The following is a 21,821-nucleotide window of genomic DNA, read 5'->3' as shown; positions in this document are numbered from 1 at the left end:
TGTGGAAAAGAAGGTCTATTACCTGTTCCCATTCTCAGTGGTAGAAGGAAAGAAAGAGGAAGGCTATGGCGGGGAAAAACCCATATTTATCGGACTCTGGAAACTCAGCTGGGTTACATCAACTCTAGAGAAATAATTCAGCCTTTATAGATGAAGTCTTAACGCCATTGTAATTCTACGGGCTCCTCCTTATCTTGTCTATGAAGGAAATGACTCAAGCATGAGGAGGGAAAATAATGGGAAATACCTACGGCATCACTGGATTCACCCCTTGCCAGATAATGTCATTCCCATGGAGACACTTTCTCAAACAAACCTCATGCAGTCTGGGCTTCTGTCCACACAGTGAGATATCATCTCTATATGCCCAGAAGTAATTTTGGACCATTTGGAAAGTGGCCACCTGCTGGGATTGTAGCAACAACAGCAGCCGCAGTCAGTCAATGTTATATTCTGGCAAAGAATATGGACTCATTCTGCTCAGGTACCATCAACTGGATTGAAGCTGAACTGAAAAGTAATGGGTAATTCGCAGAAGAAACTTCTCTTATTCTTATCTCCCAGGAGAGAAAGCAGAAACAATGGTTAGTAACCTCTGTTCTGATCTGTGCACTGCAGGAACATTTATATCAGTAACTGCTTTGGTAATGCCAATGAACTAAGAAAAGTCTTTCATTTCTTACTGTTTGCAGCATTGGTTTGAAAATTATCACAAAGAGAGTCTGTAATATGAACATTATCCCAAAACTCCAAATTTCAATGTTCATGAGCAAAGTCCTCTGGACCACAGACTCATGAGGTCATTTAACCTATCACCTGGTCATGACTCCTTGTGCTACGATGGCAGAGGTGAGAATTCTCATGACATGTATTTCATCAACATCAGAAATATAGACCGTCCTTCTACATCACAAGATTATCAACCCTTACTATAGCACCAAGAGACATTAGCAGTGAACTCCTGGGACTAGAATCAATAGTATTTCTGGTCTCTACTGAGGCCATACTATCCGGTGAATCTAGATACATGGTGGCATTACCAAAAGAATGAAGGATTCTTAGAAGCCAAGAAATAAAATAAAATCATTTAGAAAAATAGATGACTCTCAATGATAACTGGGAAAATGGAACAATTAACTATCAAAATTTCTCAAGCCAGGAAATGCTATTTGACGCCTCAACCTACTTTTTAAAAAAATGACATTTATTATCTTTTTTGCCTTCTGTAAAGACCATGCATGTTTACGGTACTAGAAGGATACAAAAGTGTAGACAGAACATAGATTAGCCATGCTGCCATAATCAGATATAAGCACACTGACACACTGCTCATTGCAAACTTGGGATGCTACTGTACAAATGGTCGTGAATACCTCAACTGAGACGTTCTGCAATATTCTCATATAATCTCTGAGAGCATGTTTAGTGGCTGGCAGTGTTGCCCATGTGATTCGATTTGAATTACTTTGCAGTTGTGTTATTTAGTATAAGTAATACAATGATTAGCAAACTTGCTGATTGCTTTGCTTCACTTCTCTGATTATTTTTCAGTTGTGACAAATTAATATGATAAAATTTTTCTGTCATTTGGGCAACTAGGGAGGAAATATAGAAGAAGAATTCAGAGACAAAGGCTATGTTAGTCAATATGATCTCTCTGTCTCTTTGGGGATTTTCAAATTTCCAAACCATACCAATTTTAAAAAGTTCCACCCAGTATATGAATCATTAGATGACATATTATCTTTAACCAGCCATGATATTTTTCTATACACCCAGTTTTAGATTTATATACCTTTATAGTCAGAAAAGTAAGCCCCCCTCCCCTTAGAAAAAAGAGACGGTAATCTTATCAAAAATATTTTATTTACAAAAAAAATCAATTATACTATACATCCTATAATGGAAATACATTGAATAATTGCTAAAATAAATACAAGGCAATTAATTCAATTTTTATAAGAATGAGAAAATTTGACATTTGAACGTTATCAAAGCTTAACTTAGAACATAAATAGTTAAAAAGGCAAACTCAAGTTTTAGTCTCATTTATTGTCGTGGTGTGTTTGCTTTCCACTAGCTGTCCATGCAGTGAGAGTCTGAGTTTTTCAGAACGTGAACAAACCTCTTTATACTGACAAGGTAGAATATGCAGCGTCTTTTCAGTTGAGATGTAACACGGAAGTCTGCATACTCAGGAAGCAGATCATCGACTCTGTATCTGCCTCACCGCAATGCTTTTATCCAGCTACTCTTGTGTTCTGAGTGTGTGCTTGATACAGGCATACACAGCACCAGCCACAAGGCAAGATAGATCATGTGAAAAGTCAAATTGAATAATGGAGGCCCCGTAATAACTCAGTTAGTCAAGTGTGGAGGAACTGGGTCGTCGTTTTCTGTATGGACCCGTTCTTAATAATACTAATTAACTCTTAATGGCATTTCTACATGTGGATAATTTTAGGAAGGCCAAGTACGGAAGAGATGAGAAGACTACCTGTACAATTCAGAAAAATACCCTTCCTGAGAAGTAAAGAGGACACTTGGAACATAAACGTGCCAGTTCTGAATTGTGTTTTCTATTAGTTTGAATTCACTCAAGTAAACATCATCACCATGCAGTGTGAATCGGCAAACTCGGACACTACCAGGGGAAACGCATCTAATGTGTCTATGTTAAGGTCTGTCACATACAGGCCACAGAATAAAACTTCTGATGAATTGCATTGTCTTTGTCCCAATCACAGAGATAAATTTTTATCAGCTTTCTATTTTCCTAGGCCTACACAAATGCTGTCCACATCTCTACGGATGACGCGTTTTTTATGTTCATGTTTATCCAGTACAAGGTGCCCAGTGTTTTCTTTCAAAGACTAGCATTCCCTTTTGAAAATGAATCATAATCAAAAATTGCACTTTTCCACCCTTTTGGCCTCAACTTTAGTGATTTGCTCTTGTACATGTGTGAGTAATGTATTATTACCTAAAAGCTGACATGTATCTTGGCCCTTTCTAGAAGAAATAAAAAGTTAGAATATTGAAAGTTTACATGTTTTCACAGAAATAAACTATTCAATTGTAAAAGGTAGAGAAAGAGAGAATCATTTTATTCTTTCATGAACATCGGTCAACCAAGTTTCACATTTTGGGCAGGTTAATTTTTATAGTATGGATTTTTTTAGAACCTATTTTATTATAAAAAAGAAAAGAAAAGTGTATTTTGGCAGAGAAGTAAAATATAGACTATGATGTGAAATTTGTTTTAAAAATTGGCATACAAAATGTAAAAACACAGTACAATTATATCAAAATACAGCATAGCCAGTGGCCTTTAAACTTTCCTTTGGCATTTCATTTGGTAGAATTAAAGACAAACATTTTTTTTCTTAAAAAAAGAAAATAAAAAGAAAGAAAATCATCTATCAAAACAGTCCATAAGTTAGGTTGTATAGGTTGAAAAAAAATGTTCCCTTGAGTTTTCAGAATCCTTTTCTTCCATGATCACCCACATAAAGCATGGCTAGTGAGGTATATAGAACAAACACTGTCAGGTGGATGCACAGTAAGGGGAAAGTGCATAAACAAAGAAGTCATCCCGTGTTCCTAGGAGTTTCGGGTTAAATCTGAGTTTGTTCTTACTGATGTATCAATTTACTTTGGCAGAATCAAAAGTCAAGCCATCAGATGTCCTTGTTCAAGTCCCAGCAGCAGTGATATGTCTCCTATGAGATGCCACAATACTGTACGACCCCTTGAGGAGCTAAGGTGTGTGTGTGTCCCCATGTGCGACTGAAAGCATCATCGCGAGATCATACGTCAAGCACCATGTCGTACTGTTGTCCCTTCTTCCTCCTGCCACACTTGTTGATGAGAACCACATACAGAGTCAAAAGCATGACCCAGTAGCATGCGTAGATCAAGGTTCCCACAATGAGAACAGTCTGTTTGGATTCGGAAAATGGCTTTTTCGATTCCTTGTAAATGGTGAAAATTACACCACCGAGAAGAATTGTAAACCACACGGACACTGGAATAAGTCCGATAAAATTGACAACAATGGTTTTCCTTCCAGATGTGCCCCACCCGGCTTTGTTTATGGTTGCAATTGCGAACATCTTGGCAGGAAGTAGACTTGACATGTATAACACTGAATAGAGAGACATGAAGACCATGACAATGTTTCCTCTAAGGCAGCTGGCAAAAGATGACTTTATGAGACCCACTAGCTGGACAGTTAACAGGAAGAGGAGGATGTTCCAGATTTTACCCCTGTAGAAGAGCTGGATGACTGTGGCAATGAGAAAGAAAGGGAAGAATCCAGTGATAACAGCTTCGTAGGTCATCCACAAGTGATGTTTGTGAAACCACATGGCGTTGTACAGCCACTCTCGGAAGTAGGACTTGCTCCAACGGGTCTGCTGGTTCAGCCATCTGAGATACTCGATAGGTGTTTCAGTAAGGCACTTGGATCGAGCTGTGTATTTTGTTGCATAGCCCAGACTCAGCACCCGGTTGGTAAGATGCCTATCATCACCAAAACTGCATTGGTTGCCCATGAATTCCTGATTGTACCAGTCTTCTACAAACTCATGCAGTAGGGAGTTTCTGTACATTCCCAGAGGCCCACTTATGCACTGGACACACCCAAAATAAGACTGGCAGGCTCTTTCTATATTAAAAGCCATCCAGTATCTCACACTGCTGAGGAAGGAGATCCAGGAATCATACTTGTTTAAAATCTGCAAGTTAAAAAAATAAAAGTTAGCTTTATCTTAATAATACCAAGAAACGCCAAAGTATACTGAGATCACTGCTTGGCATTAAATCTGTTCCTCTGTGACTCTATTTTGGCTTCCTTCCTCTTTCTGATATTCTTTTATTTTGTATTCTTGGGTTTTGTGTAATGAAATAAGCATTAGTTGCGTGTACGTGTATGTATATTAATGGATTTAGTTATAATTTTAAGCCTCAATAATCAATCCTTAAATGTTCCCAGATGTGTTTTTGTAAATTGCGATCGAATATTGAAAGAGTTAAGGTCCTAGGTGTGTTGTGCTGGGTGTTCAGTTCATGTGAGTTCATGGAAGAAACAGGGTCATGCTAGGATTCTTCTGATCTGGTTAATGTCCCAGTTTTCAATCCTTATGTGTTCACTTTCCTTTTCCATTTATTAATTCCAAGAGATAAAACAATCCCCAAAATAATTAGTTCTATCTAAATTTTGTATGCATCTCTCCTTTTTTTAATCACCAGGTTATTTCTTTGTTTGCCTTAATATGATGTTTTATCATAGACTTTAGTAACAAGCATGCATGCATGGGTCACAGTACAAATCTCCATTTAGAGGTTTATTTTCTTTGTACTTCTCATCTGGTGTTAAGATTGAATACTATACTTACAAGGAATTCTTATTTTACCTTTACATATTTTCGCATGCTTGCATTTCTATCCAAGAAACTTCAGTATTCTGTCATTAATAATTGTTTCTCCAATACTAGTAAACGACAGGACACGTTAATTTTGTCTCTGTTTATTATTACTGGTGTAAATTTGAATTACTATTTCTCTTTTTAATCTTTGTTTTTCAGTTTATATTTTTTTTACAATTTCTATGTGCACGAGTGCTTTTCTATCTGTGTGGATGTCCATTATATGTATGCAGTGCCTACAAGAATCAGAAAATGACAACAGAGTTCTTGGAATTTGAGTTATGATGGATGTGAGTCATCTTGTGAGTGCTAGATACTGTAGTCAGATTCTCTGCAAAAGCAGCGAACGCTCTTACCAATTCAATCATCTCTTAAGACCTTTCATTTTGTAATTTTAACTCACCACAGAGTGGCCAGATGTCTAAATGTAGAGCTGTACAATATATCATCCGTTCCTGAATATACTTCCATTTCATGACTTCTGTGGCTAAATAACTGCCTTATCATATGTTAGTATGGTTTGAATATTAACTTGTGGCTGGAGATTGCCTGCTGTTCCTTTTTCATCTGTGCATTTACGTTATATGTAACTTATCAGTCACCAAGAACACATGCGATATACCCAAGACTGAGAATAGACATCCCCAATTATTTCGAGTCAGATAAGAAAATCTTACATGTGTCCAGCACCAAGACCATGGAACATTGAGCCAATAAACATTGAATGAATCGAGATGTTAGTGCTACTAAAGCTGTTGTATACCAAAAAAAAAAAAAAAATGAAGCCACACGTACCTGGACATCTCCCCCAACACCTCCGACCATTGGGTCTTCTTCTAGAACTTTCACCATCTCCACAGATGAGGCAGGGTCAAGCATGGTGTCTGAATCACACACCTGCAAAGGAGAAAGCCGGAAATTACGGAAAGAGGAACACGATTGATTGGCCCTCAGTCACAGAGGAGCTTCTGTACTGTACTTTTAGCCTTGTTGTCACAAACCTGCTGTCATGAAGGGTGACAAGTGTGGCAGAGGATTCTGCTTATCAGGCCCCAGGTAGACAGGTCTTTATCGATATCAGTGCAGTGTGAGGCAGGCTAGCTCAAAAGGTCATTGAGCGTGACTAAGCAGCAGATTTTTCCTATTTACAGTCACTGCAGTGCAATGATCTTTTGATCAAAGATGGGTGAGGTGTTGGCAGGTGGGCTCATCAGATTATATTATCTAGCGGCTTTGTGGCCATTTTAGTTTATATGAGTATACTCTACAATGTTTGCCCAGGTACAAAAGTCACCTAAAATTCATTTTCAGAGTTTATTACCATTATCAAAAAACATATAACCACATTTATAATCAAAATGGGCAATTTTTCAAAGTCTCCAAATTTCCTTGAAAATAATCGAAGAAAATTAATAAGTTATAGAAGCATGGAATCTCAGGAGCTAAAGACATTTATTATATGTAGTATGAACCATTCATCTTATTTCTAAGGAATCCCAACATTTTAAAAACTTATTTCTTTCAGCTTTATTAATGGCTTTTTTCTGAAAAGATTCCTTGCTAATGAAGATTGCTGGAAACAATTATTTGAATGCAGTATTGGAATTTATGGATTTAAATAATGTAGACAAATGTATCACTTCATATTTAAGTAATTACAATGAATTTGGACTTAATTTATGGATTTAAATGTTTTGTTGTTATTATTTTACTAAGTGGAAGCACTTCTTTACAAATTAAAAGTCTGTCCGTTATTCTTGTTGTGGTTATTTATGCTGTTGTGTTGATTTTTGAAAATTACATTTAGGATCAATATAGTCATTTATGCTGAGGAGGACAAAATAGGCAGAGGGATGTCTCGGCTTTTTCTTCTAGAACACAAGACTTCACTAACAGTTTTAAGCCCACGTGTTCCAAGCCTGAGGAAGCTACATAAAGTCAACCAAAAAATAAGTTTGTCTCTCTCATGGCTTGTCTATTACAAATTTTCCTAAGCCTACAGGCTGGGCTGGAGGTCTGGGCCAAGGGGACAGAGGTAAAGGCACAAGTCCAGCCCACCTTTAGACTCCAGCCTCCAAAGTTAAAGACACATCTACCTCTATTGACTTAAGTCAGGAATGGTAAACCAAAGGCTAAAATAAGCTTAAAACAACAGGAAGGGAGAAATCCAAAAGTAATATTCAAGTAACCCCGCCTGCTTCTGAGCATGAGCAAGCAAGAGGAACCTCCACTTTGAAATGACTGAACTTGAACTGAATCTCTGAAGTTCATCATATTTAAGTAGGCCCCTCCCATTTTGCAAACAGAACTCCAGACAGTCTCTGAGAGAGGCTGTTAGTATGGTGAACTTAGCTATATCTAGCGGAAAAGTTCTCAGAAATCTCCCGGGAAGGGGTTTGTTATCGTAGGATTTAAGAGCTTTAAAGAATTTCAGTGTCTGGACTCTGTGTAGTGACTCAATGCCAACCAGAAACCTTGCCTTTGCCAGTTGGAAATAGCTTGTGCGCTCAGGGGCACAAGAAGATTTACTTAATAAGATGTGACGAATACAGCTTTAGTCCTTAACCTTCATCTAACAAGACATTGTTCCTAGTTTTCTCCTCACTAGTTAAGAACATGTACAAAGCATATTTTGGCTGCCTAGCTCAAGATTAGAACCCAGGACAGACATACAGCAGAAGTCTATGAGCCGCTGAAACTTGCGTCGAGAAAAGCTATAGGATGTGATCTGCACCCAGGAGCCAGGGCACAGCTCAAAAGTCTTTGTCCATGCTAGGGTATGACTGTGAACAGCTGAAGCACATAATTGTTAGTTACAAGATTTCTCAGCAGCAGATAACAGCAATGAAGAGGAATAACAACTTCTGAATAAAATAAGGGGAATTAACGTTCCAGTGTGCAACCCACTATTGGGAAGAAACAACCACTTCAGTTGAACCCCCGAAAGACCAATCCTCTCCTCTCTGTTTCTCACGCCCAGCCAAGAGTTAACAATGCCTCCTATATCTCTCCTTAATATTAAGGGATTGGTAAATCAGGGGCTTTAGGTAAAGACCAACCTGCCACCTGTTTGTCTGTTGCCAAAGGATTAAGATGATTTTATGTGTTTGAATTTGAAAAGAAACAAAAGAAGGATATTTTGTCATGTACGTAAATTAGATGAAATTGGCATCCAACCACGCTTGTTTGTGTGCCTGTTATCTTCCGCTGTGTTCACACTGCAATGAGGTCAAACAGTTGCAAAACATAATATTTGCTCTTCAGTGTTTTACAAGCAACGCTTGCCAACCTTGGGTTTAAAGTAAGTAGTTGCACGAAAAGGCTCTGCTTTCCCAAAAGTAACAGCAACACTGAGATGAGATGTTTTAAATCCCAATTTTACCTATGCAGGCTTTTCACAGGTTATGTTCTTCTCCATATGCTGCAAAGAGTGGTGACTCATAGAGCAGAGAATGTCAACTACTGTAGAGATTTTCTATAGTCAAGACTGTCTACTTTAAGAACAAATGTTTGCAGAACCAAGAAACCTAAATTCTTGAGCCTTGTATTTTCCTAGTGCATGGCTTTCACCTTATCACAATCACAGTATATTATTAGTAAGACCATGAATACATAAACACTGCATGTACTAAAAAGCACTGTAGGCCGTTATTATAATGTAGTAAGTAGTCCTTAAATGATTTACTTCTTAAGGGAACCCAAACCTAAAATATCTTTGTTCTATGGAGAGTGTTCAATATAGAGAAGCACAAAAAGAGACACAAGACTTGATTACATGTAGATCTCTTATGTAAACAGACTGTAGTTTATGTGGAACGATCTATAATAGCTGGGAACCTCATGACATTCTAATTGGAGCCCTTCACAAGAATGCTTGCCCACCAATGCCTGTCATATTCTAAGACCCAAGTCTAAAGGCAAAGTCTCTATGTTTCACTCAGACTTTTAAAAAGGTCTTTCCTTTCAGTTTCACTAATGGATCACCTCTGTAGTTCATATTTCATCTCAAAGAGTGGTGAAAACCCAGCACATCAAGCAGAAATTTGAAATTGCTGTAGTTAACTTTCGTGAGGAATAAAAGTTGAAAAGAAATCAAGACCTCTTCTGGTGTTTGCTTTTCCAGTTCAACTCTCTCTTGATCTTGACGCTTCATCTTAACCTTGAACCTCCATTTTCATCTTGACTCTTCATCTTAACCTTGACTTTTCATTTAAACCTTGAGAAAATTCAATTATTTCTAGAGTGTGTGGAATTGGGTTTTGTTTCCTGTTACAAAGTAATTACAAAGCAAATGGAAATTTTGCTCCTCTATCCCAACCAATATCTGTAGATGAAAGAGGCCAAGAGTGAGGAAAAAAAATGAAACAAATAGAAAAAGATAACAGCAAAAAACCCTCACAGATGGTTAAAAATTAGGAGACAGAAGATGGTGCCACTCTCCCTGAACTCCCCTAATGATTTGCCATAGGAAATACACAAGGGAAAGCAAAGAACAGGTTGATATTCAATGTAGTGGTAGAACACTCACCTAGAAAGCAAAAGCCCTGGGTTTAGTCTCCAAAACCAAAGGAAAATAAAGGAAGAAAGATGAGATAGACAGAGAGGGGGGTAGGGGGTCAAACAAAAGCACCACACAAGATTTTAGAATGAAAGTAGAACCATTCCCAATCTACAATCTGCCAGTTACATAAACTTGGGCCAGGTTCTTAACTTGAACCCCTCAGCTGAATTTCTATCCCTCAAGACAAACATATAGATTGCTATTATCCTTATCATACCTTGTCAGAATGGCTTCTTGATAAGATTTTATATATATATATGTATATATATATATATATATATATAATTTAGTAATGGGTATTCACAGTAAGTAATGAAAAGAAAAGATATACATGAAGAAGTATAACAAACAAAATGCAGAGATATAAATTCATGTCTCTACTTCCAAGAAAGAACTCTTGTTAAAGTTAGTTTAGCTAAATTATGACCCCCACCCCTGAAGCAAAGGGAACCCAGAGCTTCACAAACACCTGAAAAATTTAGATGACACAGTGATCTAAAGCCAACAGGGGAAAAAATCTTTGATTGAGTTATAGTTTGGTGGAAAGAAGTGCAAAATGTGAAGAGTAGTTTGTATTCGACCATAATTAATACATGACTTGGTTGTGATACATAGCGATCCCTTTAACTTTTCAATTGGCTTTGTTCCCCAAAGTTGAGTCCTTGGATATAACCCTGATTTAAGGGCCCCATTCTGAGATTTCCTCATTCCCTTCATGTGTTTTTGTTTGTTTCAAGAGAAGAGCTCACCATACAGCTCAGGCAGGCCTCATATACATGATCCTCCTTCAACCTTCCCTCTGCTAAGATTATAGATGTATGACACCAGGTCCAGCTCTTGTTCCCTTCTTTATGGTTATGAGTTTTGTTGATATGATGTGCGTATGTACTTCTTAGTGCAGGGGTGTACAAGTGAGTGGAGGTGCCTGTGAACATGTGTGTTCTTGGATGTGAAGGCCTGAGGGCTCTGAGTATCTTTCTTAATAGATCTCCACATTTATTTTTGGAGACAGGGTTTCTCATCAACCCTAAAGCTCATGAATTGGGCTAAATTGACTGTCTATCCAATGAGCTTCAGGGATTTGTTCATCTCTGCCCCACCTGAAGCTACAGGCAGGCTGTGTGCAGGCTTTTTACTTGATAGGAGGTGAGGGGTAGTGGGGAATAAGGAACAAAGAATAAATTAAACGAAATTCTGAAAAACAAAGGTTGCACATCTTTGGGGGGGGGGTTCTCTGTGATGCTTTAAGAGATATGCACCTTCTAATACTTAAACCTAATTTATCATATCTTTTGCCTCAAGAAACAAAGTGAAATTGAGAACCACGATAGTGACAGATACAGGAAGCTGATATGATTCGGGCCTCATCTTTTACCTCACTCTAGTAGAGCTTCAATGCTTTGGTAGAAACTCTCAGAAGGTGGGAGGAATGAAAATGGTACTAACTTCAGCCTTGATCTGAAAAGGACTTCTCAATCATGAGTTCTACCATTTAAAATGGATTCAGCTGGGGCCAAGTTCACAGCAAACTAGCAACAGACCTGGATCCCCTTATTCCTATTTCAATCTTCTCTCTCCACATACATTGTTCTCAACACTGTTGTGGGAATATTTCAGTTTCTTAGACTTTCTACACAGAATTGAAAATAGGTAAATGTCACACAGCAGTTATCATTACTTATGATATCTGTGTTCTATAATTTTTTCATAATCAGTATTAACAGTTGTTAAACTATTTCTAGCAGAAATACAGGGTTAAGTGTCTCTGGTCATATTTTCAACTCTTTATTTTTAACATTTTTACTAGTAGTTGTTTAAGAACTTTATATAGGTATATACCTGATAAATGCATGACCTTGTGTGTGCTTGTACTTTTTTTTAAATGTCTCTTAATTTAAGGAGTATTATTGAGTATTAACACTGAATTCATGGCCTGGAGAAAACTCATCTCCATGAGGCATATAATAGATTTCTTATATTTTAAATTACAAAAAAACCTCTATACTTGGGGTCAATTTAAAAACTAAATTATCAACAAAAAGAAGAAAAATGTAGATATCATGGCACAAAATGGATGTAAAGACAATTATTAAAACAAAAAAGCAAAGTATCACCTTCTTTGACCCCAGTTAAGTCATGTATATTGACTTAAACATATTTTTTTCTCATTGTGTTCATGTATATGACTCCCAAAACTCTTAGAATATTGATTTGGAGAAAAGAGATAAATCTTAAAGAGCAGAAAAAAAAAAGAAAATGTAGACTATAGAATCCATGAGGACATGGCACTTCTTTACTCTCCCTCCCCCACACATAAAGTTTATTTTCCTTTCATTGTGTATTCTCGCTTTATGTTCTTGTTCTGTTTTTATACCTGTTCCATCTCTGAGAGCAACCAGCACTATTGCGGGTAAACCGCTACTACACTACCTTTCCCTGGACCAGGACTTCATCAGTCTTCTGGCACAGAGGTAGATGTTTGAAAGGCTACAAGTCGAGAACAGTAGTCAGTCAAGAAAAAAAAAATGGGGTGGGGGAGAGTGCACAATTTCTGAAGCCTTATTCCTGCAGACCAGAAGAACTCTAGGGTTCCTGGAGATTAACTATAAAGGATAGCACTGACACAGAAATTCAAGTTAGATTGGATGTTACTGAAACAGGAAACACAAAAGAGGGTAGAGAAGGCTTTAAGAACATTCAGTATTATTGGGTTTCTCCTTCGTGGGAGGTGAGATCATCTGTTAGTAGTTACACAGGGAGGAGTTTGGATGGTGAACTGGGAGCGTGGTGAAGATATGAAATAATAGGTCATGAGAACAATAAGCCAGAAACTCCAAATCAAGTTCACAGAGTACTGAGGAGCATTAAAGACTGGCTGTGACTAGAACCCAAATATCTTGGCCACACCTCTCCATGGTGAGTCAGTATTGTCTAGCAAGCACACAGATGGTCACAGCTTCTTCCTTAGACCTCCAGTCCCCGCATCTTACCCATGAGCCATTGCGTCCTACTCTCCTTAAGGCTCTTGCCCACTAAGTTCAATCTCCAGCCATACCTGTCACGACTGTCTCCGCACCTCTCTCCTTCCTGCCTTAATGTGGCCTCTGCTTTACAGTTTCCAAACTTGGGCTCAGTCATAAGAGAAAATTAGATCATTCAGTACTGAGTTTGAACCTTAAGTAGCTGCCATTTTGTAGTCAAGCAAGGTTATCTTTCAGGAGGCTCCTTGGGGGATGGCATAGGGAGGAATGCTCAGGTTTGGGATACTAAATATTGTTTTCTCTTGTTTGTATGCTTGCAACTGCATGAAGAGTCTCAGGAGGCCTCGGAGCCTAGACACCAGCAGCTGCTGGGGTCAGTCTTTTAGAAAGTTTAGTCTGGAGAAAGACTCCAGCAGAAAGGCTATTCCATCCTTTCCTACTCCTTATGACTTTTTCCTGGACAAGCACAGCGCAAAGTTGTCAAGGAAACAAACAAAGATCAAAACAAGAATGATGGGGAGAAGGGGGTTTGGGAGGAGCAGGTTAAGAAAAAGGAAGAATCAATGCGCACAATGATGTCTGCCTTGGAACTGACGAATTTAACTAGAATTAAAAGCAAAATATCAAAGCAGATGTTTTCTCATGTAAGGCACAAAGCTTTATTCTTTGTGCTCTAAGCTATCTGTCATACCTTTCTTGGGAAATGCCTTATCATCTTCCTATCTAGACCAAAAGCTATAGCATGTAAGCATCAAATGTCCAGAAATAACTGAAACTCCCTTAATAGCAAAAGTTCTACCATTGAGAAATTAAGAGAGAAATGAGAGGGGAACAGTGCTGACTCCACAAAAAATTATATGAATATGCAAATGGGAACCAGTGAAATACCTCCTACTCTTCCCACACTATCTGAAATTAACCCACGACAACAGATGGTGCATACCATATATTTTAGGATAAATTGGAGGGTACTATAATAAACAACACATTTATAATAACATCTTTAGTTATGTTGGTAATAACCTTGTAACTTTTGCTAAGCCCTAGGGATGTATTGTTTGATCTAATTATTTTAAAATACTTTTAATATCGGCTTATTGTATCTGGTAAACTGAGGCTCAAGGAGATGGGATTTTGCAGTCAATAGCTAACAATCCCTGTAATTAGATCCCCAGGCAATGACCCTAAAATCATTCCTTAATCCCATCTCATTATTACACCTGGGAACATGATATGTGTCAGGGAAAGATCTCCCTGAACAATAGGATCCCACTGCTAAAAACAGGAAAAAAGGGTTTCACTTCTATGAGGATGAAGGGTTCCAGTGGCTTCCCTACATCAGACATACTCCTCAATGCTTGGTTTCATCATGGTCAAAATCTAACGAAAGAAGATGAAAACAAATTAAAATGAGAAGATTGCCACATCCTCAGTATGAACCGAGGGAGGAGAAACCTTCCACGGAGCTAGAAGGGAATTAAGGAGAGACACAGCCTGCCTAATTTTCCAGCAAGCACACATCATCCCAAACTCTTTCAAAGGTCAAGTTGCAGTGAGGTAATGCTGTTTGGGAGTGAAATAAACATTACATTGGTTTTGCTCCCTCTACGACGGTTTGGTTTGCCCCTCCTTTTCCTTTCTCCCTCTCAATTTTACAGTTCTTGCTCTTTTTAAAATCAAAGTCATTTTTACCACTCCCCTTTTATTGCGTCTACACACCAATCATTTTCTAGTCTGCAGCTTTTTTTCAAGACCTTTACACTTCGGCACAGGCAATTATCTTACAGAGAAGCTGCTGGTGTGTGTGTGTGTGTGTGTGTGTGTGTGTGTGTGTGTGTGTGTGTTTAAACAGCATGGACTAGGTTTTATTTGGCAGAATCCAGAGGGACAGAGAAGAAATAAGGAAAAGGAAGAGCACGAAAGGAGGGCTCTCCTGTCCAAATAATTCCAATTTCTAACCAATTGCATAGACAAGGAAGCACTTTCATAGGTGCTCTTAATAGTTTTACAAGTTTTTTTTTTTCTGTCGTTCAAAATGCACTTTCAACGGTCATGCTGTTTTCCAAAGGACTGAAAGGAGCACTGTGTTCCGAAGGGACAAGGATGGGCTATAGCATACGACTGGGGAGACACAACAGCTGCTTTATTTCGACGTATGTTTGCCCTGGCAGGCATTCTCAGACCTACCTGTACATAATCCACACTTCGTCCCAGGGCTCTGAAGGCTGTGTACATGACTTCTCTCTTTCCGCCCCATTTTTGCATGATGCAAATGCTCTTGTTAGACAAGACCAATTGGGTTACATGCTGTGAGCTTTCTTTATGGGACTCTTCTGTCTCCCCAGGTCCCTTTTCGTGGTAGTTGTTCTTCCAGATGTAAGTGGCTGATTTGTCCCTGCCCATGATTTCACTGAAGATGTCCATCATGTAAAGGTCATCATCCGAGTTCCCGTCGATGACCATCACAACCTTAATTCCAGGGTAGGTCAGCCTTTTCACAGATTGCAAGCATTTCCGTAAGTAGTCAGGGTCTTCTTGATATGCCGCGATGCAAAGAGCGACGGTTTTGTTCAATTTAATGGGGGTCTCAAGGGACTTTTTCATTTTCCGGTGTTCCAGGAAGGCAAAGAGGCTTTGGATGATGAGGTGTGATGCTAAAAAGGCACCATAGAGTCCAAAGGAGAAATAGTAATTATCCGTTTGGATAAACTGGTAGCCAACAATATAAGCAGCTGTGATTCCGAGGAGGAGAGAGACTCCAAAAAGTGTAGTTCCAATTATTCTCAGGACACATAGAAACCTCTCACAATGCATCTGGAATGTAAGCAGAGACACTTGTTTGTGGTTAACCATTCTTGCCTCATGCTTATCACATACAAGCATTATGGGTGGTAGGGAGCACTGTACAAGAAGCATTTAGGGATTCCCCCCTTTATTTTTATTCATTTTAGATTATTGTTTGATAATTTCATACTTGTATTCAATGGACTTGATAAATATTGCTACCTATTTCCTTCTTTACAACTCTTCCTGCCACCACCATGTTCCTCTCCCAACTTCATGAACTTTAAAAAACATTTTTTAACCTGCTTAGTCCACTTAGTACTGCCAATGTGTTCATAAATATGGCGCCATCCACTGGAGCATGACAACCCATCAGGGTCTGCATTCCTGATGAAAACTGAGTATTTTTCCAGTAGCCATCAACTGCCAATGGCTCCTCAACTAGCAAAGGGATTCGGCATGCCCCTCCCCCCCACAACAGTCAGGAATTATAACATTGAGTTTCTCACTTAACTTGCTATGTTGCCACAAGGGCTTATCTTCAAGTCAAGATGCCCAGATAGCACAAGACTGTTTCAAGAATCAAATGAATGGGTAGGGCCATAAATGCTGCAACGCATTAAACTCATACCTGGATGCATTGCTCTAGTTGTCTTAGGTCCTCTGGCCAAGGCAGCTACCTCCCTTTGTATAGAGCAGCAACTAGGCATCACACTAAAATTTCCTAAAGCAATCTTCTTGCCTGCCCAATGCTTTCTTTGGCTCCTAATTACTGATGAGTAGGAAATCCAAAGAAGATTCTGCTGACCTTCCCAAGTGTGACTTCATTTCATCTCTCATGTGCATCCCTAGGCTCACATCTCCACCAAGCGGGATGAGGTTAGAGACTAGGAATACAGTGTACTAGGACTAGTTCATCCGTTAGTGCTGTGACCTAGCAAGCATCGTCTTGTTTTCCTGGATCCCGGTGCTTTTGTTTGTGCATATGTTTGCTATTTGAGACCTGTTTGATGACAATGCTCACATTTTACAAATCCCCCTTTGACATTAAAATCCATTACCCCTAGATGTCCTGTGTAAAGATCTTTCCAAGATACGGTACTCATATGTCTGTCTGCTCCTTCCTCCCACCAGTGTCAGGTGGTCCTGACAGTCCTGAAGATCAGAGAAGCAACAGTAGCATCATAGAACAAAATCCATAGTATTACTGGTTACATTCTGCTGGATTCCAAGAGCTGAAAATCCACCCTATCAAAAAAAAAAAAATCTAGGAGGTCAAACCTTAAGCCTGTTTCAGTTCTCATTTCACCCCTAATTTCTGCATGTGTCCTAAATAAGGTTGTTGGGTGGGGGCTATGTGTGTGATTTTGTGTGTCCAAGTACATGTGCACCTGTGTGTGAATGCATGTAGAAACCAGATGACAACCTTCAGGGTTGGTCATGCCAACATTGCTGTTTACCTTCCATCCCGCTTTTTTCTTTCTGAGACAAGGTCTATTGCCAAGTCACCTGGACAGTGAATGTCCAAAGCCTGTGCACATCTGCCTAAATAAGGTTTTAAACAATTTAGTACTAGAGAGCCATTTCTTTCCCTGTGTTTCCTAAACAATTTCTGATACTAAGCATTAAAATTTTGCTTCATAACCCTTCTTATATCTTACTTTACAGCATTATTCCCTTCTAGGTATGAACTACCGTAAGATGCATAATTGTTATAAATGCAGTGTTCCTTTGTTGGTTTTCACACCTACTTTGAGAATGGGTCATATTTACATATCATTAATACATAATAATTTTATAGTCCAACTAACTTTAGAAATTGAATGAATTTATTTTAAATGAAAAATTTGGTAAATCAATTATCTCTATAAAGCTTCTTCTCTCAGATGTTATTTATAGTCTCCTAATCCTTATCAAAACGTAAAGATGAATATCCCCTAGAAAGAAGTATCATCTTGGTTTTGGCAACTGTGTAGCTATCTTCACATTTTATTGCATCTAATCATTCTTGCCTGGGTGTGCACTAGACTTCTCAGAAATTTTGATGGGTTTAGCCACCAAAGCTGTTACCTTTCCTTGTCCACAGACAATGTAGTAAAGCTACAACGCTGTGGCCTGTGGAAGTTTAAGGATGGCTCTTCTAGAAGGAGAAAAAAAAGTTTTTAAAAAGAAGATAGTCTCCCTCCAATCTTTCTTTATATTCCTATGGTTTGAATATGTATCAGTAAGGTTCTGGGATATAAATCACACCAAGATAAAAGGGGAGGTTGGTCATTGCATTAAATATGAAGGAATGCAGTCCTTCATCTATCAAGGTCGATGCACGGACCTACGTCACCAATAGCTAACTCACAGGGTTTTGTTTTATTTATTTTAAACTGACTGTTATAGATTTTTGGATCTCATTAACCCTAATTATTATAACCAAGGTCACGCAACAGAGGCCAGAGATCAAAGTGCTGCCTATTCTTCTATCTTGTAGACACCATTTCCTTCTGTTAAACGGAAATGATCATGCTCATCAAACTCTTTGAAACACTGTGCTAAGGGGACAAAGTGACACAGAGTGGCAAGCGTTTCTACACGCCAGAACCACAGCCTCCTTCAAAGGGCCTGTTGGCTAGGAAGCTGAAAAACATTCAGAGCAAAATAAAGATGTGAGTTCCACTTCCAGCAGCTATACAAGACACTGCGATGCTTGATATGGGGATCAGAGAGCAGCAGCCTTAAAGCAAATGGGAAGCTGAGTCCACTGGAAGAGAGTGAGCCTCAGAGTTTTCAGTGAGTGGTGAGCAGGGACCTCATCCCTTGTTCATGAACACAGTTAATAGGATGCTGAATGCTCCCGGAGGCCACACTAACTGATGCCTAAAGGTGCTGCAAGCAGCAGACTTGGAGCTTGTCATTTCCAAGACATGAGTCATTCTCACAAGAGTGAAACATTTTCAAAGGGACCCAAGCATTTGCCAGGGAGAAGCTTAAGTGTGTGCTCAGCTTGCATTTAGAATCCCCATCCCCAGTGAAAGAACAGTCTGCTGTTCTCCCATTATTCACATTTTCCTTGCTTTTTATCAGCACACATGGACGTAGAGAGTGCTCACAGAGCATCTGCTGGCCACAGCTGAGGGGGGAACACCCTCTTACATCATAGGCGTCTACAGAATGTCCTTTTGAAGCCTGGGAAAGTTGCTAACACACAGCAATAATGCGGTTAGAATTGAACCTTTATAATCCCGTGCTCAGTTCTGTCGGGAGAGACACACAGAGCATCTCCCAGTGGGCCAGAGGGCAAAAGGCACATTGTAAAGCCTTTTTCTTACCATGTGGATGCATCGAATCAGAGAGACACACAGGGTGTGTGTGTGTGTGTGTGTGTGTGTGTGTGTGGTTTTTCAATTGCTCTGAGTAACTTCATAGATGTGGGCACCATATGTATAAAGTTTCTAAGACAATCATTAATTCAAACACTCTGTTACACAAACCAACTTTCCAACTAAAAAAAGAACATGTCTATGTGCCTTTTCTCTTGAATTAGAGAAGCTGGGTTATTTCAGGCCTAGATCCTAAGAGAGATAATTTAGAAATTTGCATTCTGTGAATATGTAAAATATAAAACTTGAATTTGGAGAGTGGCAGGATCAGATTTTAGCCCACTGGCTTTTGGCTTGCTACTGTACTTGGGCTTGATAGCAACTATTTAATAGTGTTTATTCTCCCTAGAAATGTAGGTCAGAACAAACTGTAAGAGAATGGATTATTCTAATGCAGTATAGACTCACATCTCCATCCATCCATGCATCATGCATCTATCTATCTATCTATCTATCTATCTATCTATCTATCTATCTATCTATCATCTGCCCATCCAGATATTTATCTATCTGCTGTTTAACTAATGTATGTAATGACATAAAACCCTGCCTAATTTACAGATAGTATTCACTCTAATGAGTGAATGTAATCAAAATTGTCATTATCATTACCCTCTATGTATTGGCAGCTAATAGTTATTTGTCATTTATTGGGCTTTAAGTAGAAAAGAAAAGCTTTTGTTTTACTTTAAGGCATGATCTTATTTCATCTTAATGTCTTGAGGTGGCAAACATATTATTAATCACACACAAGAATGCGTGTATATGACAAAGAAACCTAGACACTGAGTATTGAAATTACCTGCCCAAAGTTACAAACCAGGCATGGTACCCACACAGTGCCTTAAATGCAGAAAGCATTTGGTGAGAAAAATTTGAATCCTTATGAGAAGACTTTTGTTTCTAGCTAAAAAAAAAAAAATCTGTATGGCATAAGGGAAGATTAGAGGAGAACTTTAAGATGTGTCCCCGTCATTGTAGTGTGTAGAGAATGAACAATCATATGGGTTCATATATATAGCCAGTCAATATTCAAAAACTGCTGGGCTTGTATACTTTTCCATATGCATTCAACCTAAAGGGATAAAGAACAGTATTGCTTCCAAATAAGATACTGGCCCATCTAAGCAAGTGCAATTTTAATGCCAGCAGCAGAAATCCTGTCTCGCCATGAGAAAGAGGCTACTGTTTCCAATGCTGCCACCTGTGGCACAGACAGAAGGCTTTACTTGTAGTCCATCTCCCCACGCGGAACCCTGGGTCAGAAAGCATCAGAGCCTATCCTCACCCTTGACCTTTAATGACATAAAGACCAGAGGAAGAGAGGATATCAGCGGTTCTCCTTGTCTTAGTACCATGTTGAGAACTGAGTTCCCATAGACTTTACACAGCGTCCTTCCGCATTTGCTCTGGGGATCATCTGGGAAAAGCAGCAGACAGTAGGTCAAATGGTACCTTCCAGTATGTACAGTTTAATGGCTGAGAGGAGTCCCAGACCTGCTCTAGAAGATTTGGGGGCAATAAAGATAATAAAGACAGAGATAGGCGTGGTCTCCAAGAGCATCCAGAGCAATTATGACTCATGATCTGAACAACTTTATAAGTACAGGGCTGTGAGGGATAGGAGAATTATCTTTTATGGGCCAAAAGACTATCCTCTGTAGTCCTATTGTGCTCATTAGTCCTCACACAGCTTTATCTTTTGGCTCTAATGACTTGTAATTGTGGTTGTGATTATCTGTGTGTGTGTGTGTGTGCATATGTGTTGTTTCTTCATCTAGAGAGATTATGAAGCATTGGCTAGATTAGCAAAAGTTTTAAATCAGGTATACTTATGTTCAAATCCCAGCTTTGTTATTCACCCATAGAATTTGGCCAAAAGCAACAGACTGAGTTGAGATATAATCCCAGCTCCTCCATTTAACCATTGGGTAACCTTGAACAAGGTACATAAGATAAGCTGACTTCAATTTCTTAAGCTATGCAGTAGACTTATCATATGGAGTGCAAAGGAGATAATGAGATTGACAGAGAAGCTCATTTAAATACTTAAAAAAATAGCCTTCTATTAAATCTTTATACTGATAATTTTCACACCAGTAATGACCTAATTATCTTCATTTGTCTTCCTTGTAACCCACTGCTGCTTGTTAGTGAACAATTAATGAAATGTGGCATGATAAACAGAACAGAAGAATGAGGGGTTAGAACAAGTTGATTCAGTGCAAGCTTGGTTATACAGCGACTATCTGTCTTTACAACAAACTTTCGAAAGCTCTGTGAAGATGCTATGTGATTGCTCAATTTATCTAATGGAACTTCAAATTTTGAGAAATAACATTAAGGTTCATTCATTTTAGTATTGCTGCCATCAGTATCATAGATAAACATGGATTACAGTAAATCCTCCATTTCCATGGCCTTTACCATATTCACTCCATGAAAATATACATTCCTTGAACTTCATTCCTGGTCTATGAGAGAATTGTGAATAACACCATTTTGAAAGATGGAGCACATATAAAATGCTTTGCTTGAAATATGGTGCATATTTAAAAAAATGGTTCTTTTAGTCACTATTGTTGTACAAGTCAGTTTTAATGCAAACAAAGAATAATAATTATAAAGTCCACTTCTTCCTCTCCTCCTCATTATGTTTTTAAATCCATTAAAGACTCGAACTTGTGACCAATAT

General features: G+C 38.7%; 1 protein-coding gene across 1 annotated transcript in view; it reads right to left on the bottom strand.

Moving 5' to 3' along the window:
- Positions 1–1,899: 1,899 nt before the first annotated feature.
- Has2 (hyaluronan synthase 2) overlaps positions 1,900–21,821 on the bottom strand; it is a 25,483-nt gene continuing 5,561 nt past the window's right edge. The window contains exons 2-4 of the mRNA XM_050145418.1: positions 15,159–15,785; positions 6,225–6,326; positions 1,900–4,739 (exon numbers count right to left, since the gene is read on the bottom strand). Of these exons, the coding sequence (XP_050001375.1) occupies positions 3,810–4,739; positions 6,225–6,326; positions 15,159–15,785 (1,659 nt within the window). The 3' untranslated portion in view covers positions 1,900–3,809. The remainder of the gene's footprint in view (positions 4,740–6,224; positions 6,327–15,158; positions 15,786–21,821) is intronic.

Source organism: Alexandromys fortis, unplaced genomic scaffold, assembly GCF_014885135.2.
Source record: "Alexandromys fortis isolate MF-2015 unplaced genomic scaffold, M_Fortis_MF-2015_v1.1 scaffold_2_1_26212458, whole genome shotgun sequence".
Lineage (NCBI taxonomy): Eukaryota > Metazoa > Chordata > Mammalia > Rodentia > Cricetidae > Alexandromys > Alexandromys fortis.
The sequence above is the reverse complement of the archived record's forward strand: the minus strand, read 5'-3'. Positions and strand labels throughout refer to the sequence as shown.